The sequence below is a fragment of the Bombus vosnesenskii genome, unplaced genomic scaffold (genome assembly GCF_011952255.1).
Source record: "Bombus vosnesenskii isolate JDL3184/JDL3185 unplaced genomic scaffold, Bvos_JDL3184-5_v1.1 scf7180000013492, whole genome shotgun sequence".
Taxonomy (NCBI): domain Eukaryota; kingdom Metazoa; phylum Arthropoda; class Insecta; order Hymenoptera; family Apidae; genus Bombus; species Bombus vosnesenskii.
Genome location: NW_022883081.1, coordinates 150,826 through 159,064, shown reverse-complemented (window position 1 = coordinate 159,064; position 8,239 = coordinate 150,826). Strand labels below are relative to the sequence as shown.

At 28.4% G+C, this 8,239-nt stretch overlaps 2 protein-coding genes across 4 annotated transcripts; one reads left to right on the top strand and one right to left on the bottom strand.

Moving 5' to 3' along the window:
* Positions 1 to 815: 815 nt before the first annotated feature.
* On the bottom strand, positions 816 to 6,417 carry LOC117238383 (rhomboid-related protein 2). Of its 3 annotated transcripts, none has more exons than XM_033503249.1 (5): positions 6,365 to 6,417; positions 2,606 to 2,684; positions 2,289 to 2,477; positions 1,659 to 1,984; positions 816 to 1,581 (listed from the first exon to the last, which is right to left on the bottom strand). In XM_033503249.1, the coding sequence occupies exons 1-5, from the start codon at positions 6,415 to 6,417 to the stop codon at positions 1,071 to 1,073; spliced, it is 1,158 nt and encodes a 385-aa protein (XP_033359140.1). In that variant the 3' UTR covers positions 816 to 1,070. The 3 variants fall into 3 exon arrangements, with proteins under 3 accessions (XP_033359140.1, XP_033359141.1, XP_033359142.1); XM_033503250.1 differs by lacking the exon at positions 6,365 to 6,417 and adding an exon at positions 3,252 to 3,579 and having other exon boundaries at positions 1,071 to 1,581; XM_033503251.1 differs by lacking the exon at positions 6,365 to 6,417 and adding an exon at positions 2,898 to 3,245 and having other exon boundaries at positions 1,071 to 1,581.
* LOC117238382 (Meckel syndrome type 1 protein) lies at positions 4,527 to 7,903 on the top strand. The gene is made up of 4 exons (XM_033503247.1): positions 4,527 to 4,765; positions 5,296 to 5,989; positions 7,038 to 7,396; positions 7,467 to 7,903. Exons 1-4 carry the CDS (start codon positions 4,689 to 4,691, stop codon positions 7,867 to 7,869), a joined length of 1,533 nt encoding a protein of 510 aa, XP_033359138.1. The 5' UTR covers positions 4,527 to 4,688; the 3' UTR covers positions 7,870 to 7,903.
* Positions 7,904 to 8,239: the final 336 nt, after the last annotated feature.

Here is an 8,239-nt window from a genome sequence, read left to right as displayed (position 1 = left end):
TATGAAAGTTGTGTAATATTTCATTATGAACAGAGTAGTTAAAATTAAATCTCAATATGTTTATTTTCCTGATAAAATTAAAATAGTGCGTTTTTAAATAAATGATAATGTTAAAACAGTGCTATTTTTTATATACACCTCAGACTTAGATTTCATTTTATACTTACAAGGCACTAGTAATTTTTTATTTTCTATTGTCGTTCTATTTTTGTCAAGTTTTTATCTATATTGAAACAAATAATTTTACTATTTTAGCAGCCAAAACATAGATTTTGCAAATAAAAATTTCAAGTTTATGAAGGTCTTTATACATCTTACACATATATGTGGACAAATTTGTTCTGTAACATTAGTTTAGTAGTTTGCAAATCAGGTACATGACATAGTGAATTATAAATACATGATATAATGAAGCACAGAAACTTATTACATAAAAATTACCGTAGAAGAGAAACGTTCCATAATAGTATATATGTATATAAATATATATACCAGTAATACTTTAATATTTTATATATATTATAATAATAAAATTTATTTTTTCCAAATTAAATACTAATCAAATATTATTCTAATATGTGCTCAAATATTGAAAACAACGCACTATAAAATTATCATATTGCAATTATCGCTTTAGGATATAGCATTTGTAACATTTATATCTTATCATTATATTTTATAGCATTTAATATTTTATCTTTGAACGATTATCATTTAACGTATTTAATTTATTATTATAAAAATAATTGCTTTTATTATACTTTTAGAGACAATGAAATAGCAAAAAAGTTATATTACATTTTTTTACCATTAACGCGGAATATTATCGAGTATAAAATTATTTGTCATTACGATATGTAATAGCTATTTCTCCTGTGCAAAATATAGAGACCTTCTATATCACAGTATGCAATATATTAATGTTCAGTTTAGATATATACAAGTGCACTGAAATTTGCACCTTATTTATCTAACTGGTATTGTAGAAAAAGTTTCACTTGTCTCTACTTACATAGTGGCAAGATTACAAACTTCGACTGCGTTAGAAAACGCAACAGCATTAAGAGTAACTAATCATAATAAGACGTATATAAAATATTCCATAAAATGGCGGCTGTCATAAGTACAGTGTAAGTAATAATACTGGCCCACCACACGACTTTTTCCCAAGTTTTTACTTCGAGATTACGGAGTACATTTATACCTACGAGCAAACCCGCAATGGCACCAGCAAAGTGAGCAACATATCCAACTTGGTCATTGGTTTCTAACACGTAACGGTTATATATTGCTTGACTAATGTCAACAACTGTTACAATAAGGAATACTAACAATTGTAAAATAGCAAATTCCATTTGCGACCAGTTCATTAATATAGTTGCCACATGAGCTGTAATTAATGCATATACACCACCTGATGCTCCTGCTAAATATACTGTAGGATCCGATACAGAGGTACCAAGAGATCCTGCTACAACACCTGCTATATATATAGTTAATACTCTCCACCATTTGTGTACCATCTCCAGTGGAATACCCAGCATTATTTGCACAAGTAGGTTTACTACTAAATGAAATACTCTGTATAAAGAAAAGTACATATATTTTAATTATTTAATCATATAAATAGTTATCTATAGAATAAGAAAAATACATACCCCACATGTACAAACATATATGTTAAATACCTCCATGCTTGGTATCTTTTGTGTGGATTATAAATAAATAATGTAGCTGCTGGTCCTTCGACTGAAGGTGATTTATATACAATTACATCGTATAAAAATAAAGTAATTTCTAGTATAGATATAATTATCATTGCTAGTGCTGGAGGTTTACAACTATATTCTTCTTCATACTGCCCATCAGGTATGTCACTAGACCTTGCTAGACCTTCAAAAGGAGATGGTCTTTGTGGAACCATAGATTGTACATATCGTTGCACAAGATGACCAAAAACACCTTGCATATCTTTTCTATGAATCTAAAGAAGGATATAGAATTTGTTTATTAGTTTCACACTGAATAATAAAAAATATTATGGTGAAGTAATCTAAAAGAGATAAAATAGATCCTATAATTGTATAAATTCAATTGACCTGGTAATCAACAGATGATTATTGATCTATTAAAAAATAGTCCTTTATCAATATCTTTATTTTTTCAATAATGATAAAAGTAATAATATATAGAATAAAGTACATAAATAAGTATTATTCTATGGTAAGAACACAATTGCAGATAAAGTAAAATTATAATAAAAGTAATAGTAATAGAGATAAAAATACCATAGCTATAAATTCTGGATAATCTAGATATCCAGAATCATCTAGATCTGCTTTATGCATTATTATATGGACAACCCTGGTTGGAATATCATTAGAGTAACTAGAACTGCGTATCATAGCTCGCAATTCTTGATACGAGATTTTCCCATCTCCATCAAGATCATATTTTTCAAATATAGATTTCCAATGCTGAAAACATCGAAATTATTGCAATATATAAAAAGCTATACCGTTTATCAAATTTATAATATATAATGTTTATACAGGTTATGGGACACTTATAATGAAAAGTATGCATAGAAAAGATAAACTCTTACAGAATTATTATACTGCAATGGTATTGTTATACCAGACTCTCCTTCTTGATTACTTGACATTCTTATTAATTTGAAACCTCTGCAACACAAAATAAAACCTAATGTAAATAAATATACGATACAATAAATATTATATGACTTAATCTCATTATTCTTATCCTAAAAAAAACAAATTAATCCTTTCAAAAAGGTGAAGTAATATAATTTATTGAAATTACTATAAAAAATATACTTTACATTTTATACTTGATAAAGGAAAGAATATATATGTACATTTAAATTCTTTTCATACCTGTATCCGATTAATTTGTCAAATTTGTACACTTGTTAAATTGCATATTAAACGTACGAATGACACAAGTTATGTCTACTTCTACGGCACACGATCTACTACATTCTCTAGCTATTACGGAGAAATTTATTTTACACATTATTTATACGAATGATACACGATTATTTTATCTTATCAGATCGATGCATTATCCGGAATATAGACAGAGAAGATTTATGTATTGTGTAGTAGACGATTGAGATACATGTACGGTTCTACATGTATTCTATGTATCCGCGTGATGTATATTGTACATAGACATTGATTTATTCAAGCATCTTTGATTTTTTCGAGAAATACCATTAATCTTAATACCTCTGCAATCGACAAGAATTTTAATCGTCAGTCAGATAGCTTAGTTTATCTTCGAACCAAATTTCCCATTACTATGATCGGTTAGTATTATATGTACACAGTACGAAGACTCGTATCTCATCAGGTATAACAGGACACGTTTTGAAAAGACTATACGGTTGAAAGTCGCCAGCGTCGCAACTCGCAACAGGTGAACTTAAAGCGGCCCAAGCATCGCACGAATAGAAAGTACCGTAAGATGTTCTACTGTGTGGCAGAATGTTGTAATTATTTCTTTATTGACATAACAGAACAGTTCTACCTGTTTGTATAGTTAGATAAAATAAAATTCTTATTAATAATAAAGTTAAAAATCTAATTCCTAATGTAGCAATTTCTAATTTCTTTCTTTTTCCTTATAATAATTTGGATAATTGATTAAAATAAATGTTAATGATGATTGAAATTACAAAAAATTCCTTATTGATAATAACATTAAAAGTGGAGATAGTAATTAAAATCTAATATTATTGTAAGATAATAAAAAGTTGTAATTCACCGGTATACTAACAAGAATACATATCTTCATTGATGATTCATACAGTTTTCTTAGTGAATCATAAAATTCGTGTGTATGTAAGTACGCTAGATAGCTTGCATACGTATGTATATTGTTTAGCTTTACTTTCATCAAAAAATTAATGAAGTCTGGAGCGACATTTGGTACTTTGTTACCAGCAAGTGATTGAAATAGAATATAACATTAGAGTATTTATGAAAGAATTGTGAGAGATTTATATAAATAGAATTACATAGATCAAAATGCTCGTGAAATATTAAAAAATTTCAGATTATCCGTTCAGTATTACTCTCTTAAAATTATTATAATTATATGTTATTAATATTACTTATATCATTAAAAAATAATTATTTATTATTACATTATTAGAATAATATAATATAAATACACTTTTATTTCATTTTTTACAAAAAATTATCTGCAATTAAAAATCTTAATACATGCTATTGAAAACTAATATTCTATATATGTATATACATGTAGGTATATACAGATAACTTTCTTGATATTTAATCACTCGCGAAAGATGTGTATGAAATATTGCTGTGTTTATTACATGTCCCGCCTTATAAAAAGCTGACTCAACAGGATGTAAGGTTTTTACAACTACATTTTATTTCTATGTCAAAAGAAATTCGCCACAATCATACGTAAGAGGGTACAGACAGCATAAAACGTAAGTATTCAGCTGTGTATGTATATATTCGTGTTGTCAGACCCGTTACCAAGCAACAGAGGAATCGATATACAATATTTCGTATGCGATTATCGGTACCTTGTTCTCGTCAGTTAGCTCTTTTTTCTCATACCCAAATGTTCTTTTATTTCAAATCGATTTCTTATCAAGTGATCGATATACTTCGGAGTAAAAACAAAAAATGGCATATAAGATACGGAAGCAAAAAATTGCCGTCAATTACAAAGTTAAAGAACCTATAAGCAACTTTAAAATAAGGTAACATTTTGAATCTTCATCTTTCGTTATGATAAAAAAATTTTACAAATGTCAACGCTCATAAGATTATTATTTTTCACTATTATTGTCTGTTTATTATTCCTTTCTATTATTATCTCTTTCTTGGTCAGTTCCAATGTATTGTTTAAAATGTATAATTAACCCTGGAATGGTATACATACTATTTTTCTTAGACTATTAAATAGCACACGAGGTCTCTTGTGCATTGAAATACAGCTCACATTGTGTCATCTATGTTATATGTCAGTAAAAAGATTATTTTATAAAGGAGGAGGAGGACTATGTAAAATAAATCACTATCTATTTCCATACAAAATTTTGCTAAGACCGTGAAAGAGTCTGGCATGCTATTGCAAGATTAATTCTGATCGCCCAAATTGAAAACAACGCGACTGTTCTGCCGCCGAAACTGGTACCAGACATGTCGATAGAATTAGATCCCGGCCATCTGGCAGAGATTGTTTCTACATTCTAAATTGTATTTATCTTCCGTGTGTTTATTGTTTCAGAGTCAAAATCGTGCAGCAAAGGCCTTTGCTTGCAGAACTGCTCGAAAACGAAGGGGATACCAGGGACTCGAATTTTCTTAAAGAGGAGGATCGTATTTTTAACTGGCAGGAAAAAGTATTTAGTCCATTCGAACTAAGTTTTTACAGTGAAGAAACGAATTGTCTGACTGAATGTCAGAAAGCATATTACAGACAAATCAAAGAGGAGAATATCGAGGGTTCTCATCTTTATACCTACACACAAAATGATTCTTATTATCTGGGTGACGAATTGTTAACGAAACCTTATAAGACAAAATTGGCAATTAAAAACCAAACTGCATTGCCGGCTTTGCAAAATCGTAAACCTTTCCCTGAAAGGTATAATAAAGCGGTTATTGATGATGCACCTGACGAAACAAGGATTCGAACGAATCATTATCTTTACATGGAGCGTTCTACAATGTATGTCATGGTTGACTTATCTGAACGAGATAAAATCTTAACACGCTCCGACGAGAATACGGAAATAGTGCTGTTCACGATTACGTATAATGAATTGCATAAAATTCTGACGGTAAATCCCGACTTCACGAACGACCATTATTACACTATCACGAATTCCAGCGGCATTCAATTTAATTATTGGCTCGAGCATGTTTCCGAGAAACAATCGTCATTGGAATTACAGCAACAACAAAATGAATCGCGAAAAGTGAGTATGTATATGTATATAAAATGCATGATCAGATTTTTCCATGGTAAACCGGTTTAAACATGTTTGCATAATTAAATGCTGCCTTCTTTAGTTTTTTGTATACCTTTAATTTAAGTTGAAGGTGAAAGTTATTATTACATTTTTAATCTAGTGTTACAAGTAAAATATTTAGGACTAAATCAATTGAAGATTTGATTACATTAATTCAAATCTTTCATCGTAAATTGGTTTGAACGTTTTAAAACATTTCTATTTAATTCTGTTTGCATATTTACATACGGTCTTTTCTATTGTTTCCGAGTTAAAAATTTTATTAATAATTTTTCTAATTTTAATTATGTGACAATATTATATTATAAAATATATACATACCCAACATAGGAGATTTCAGAGACTTGTCTCATCATTCTTTGAGGATAAAACATAATTCTTGAATTCAGCGAAAATTAATCATTAACACAACAGTTATAATCTTTTATAACTAAACATATGACACACTAAACTAATTTTAGTTGTTTTATTTTACATTTGGTTAAAACATACTCGGAAAATGTGATTATCTTCATATTTAATTCTGTATTTTCGATCATTTTACTACAATACAATGAAAATTTATTAATTACTTAGAATATATGAAATACGTGGGAACGATGAAGTACATTCACCGGCGTAGTCTCAAACTCAACTGAATCTTATGGCAGTGAATGGCTCCTTGAATACGTTCACACTATCGATTCTCCTCCGTATACATTTATGAATACATACATATATCTATATGTTTATATGTACACGGTCGAGCAGTATATATTGTTATTTAAACGGAAAAGCAACTTTCACACAGTTTCGGATTATCACGATAATGTATTATCGTAGTGTATTATTTAAGATATTATCCTGTTATATGTAAAAAACATATACTTTTTACGATAAAATTATTTGAGAAATAATTAAAGGCATTATAAAAATGTTTCAAAATATCATACTTATTCATTTTTTAATAATATATACAAAGTAACCAGATAATGTTTTGATTTTTATATTTTAGGAAATTAAAGAACATCTGATGTACAAAGAAGCAGAAGTATTTCACAGCTTTCAGTTAGCATCATCAAATGTATATAAATTTTTTATAAAATTGGACATTTTATCAGCTCATGATTTCTTTTTTAATGGACTTTGCATTTCTTACTATGTTGATTTGCCAGAACATTGGGGCACAAGTCAAGTTGATAGATTGTATGGAAGAACTCAAAGATGTAATTTAAAGAATAACTCTGCGTATTTTAGTTATGCCTCTGAAATATCATTAGATTTTCAATCTGCAGCTGTGCTTGATGCAAACAGTATTTTACCATCTTGGCCTCGATTATTGCTATCAGTTACATCACTTGACAACTGGTTTAGGTAAATTAAATATAAAAATTTTTATACTTTGCATAATAAAAAAATTAAATTTAACAATTAAAAACTTCAGATATCGTACAGAAGGTTATGCTGTTATTCCTTTGCCTGTATTACCTGGTTCATATAAATTCAATATCCCAACTTGGCGACCAACAGGAAGTATTATCAACACCCTTAGAAGATTTTTTACAGGTGGTACTTATGAATTGGAAGACATAACTCACTGTAGTATCCCAAAAGGACATGAAGATAAAATGTTAAATAAGTCATACTTAAATGTTACACCAAGTGGTTACATTAAGTTAAATATGAATATCATCCATCAAACTCATGGCTCAATTAAACAAGATGACCACTTAAATTATTTTCAGAGATTGAGCACAGATAAACTTATGACTAATATAGACAATATTTTTGAACAGTTCAAAGCAGCCAGAGAACGTATGTTACAAATAAAAAATTTAAACATTTAATTATGTAAATTTAAATGATTAATAAGCTATAAAACGTGATCTATGATGTATTGTAAATACTAGATAAAGGATAATCTGTAATGCATAATATTTGAAAATAAACATTTTTTAATACATTTGTAAAATGGTGTAGAATATCATAATTTCTTCCAATAATTATTATATATCAGTTTAAATGTAATATCAGGATATTTATTTTTAACCTACAAATATATTTTGTCATATATTGATTGATATAGTTAAGAATTGCTTTAGATTCATAGTACACAATATTTGAATTATTTCTTCCATATGTTTTTAAATAATAATACACAAAAGGAAAGATAATAAAATAATTACAAATATATACATTCAATACAATTGGTGAATA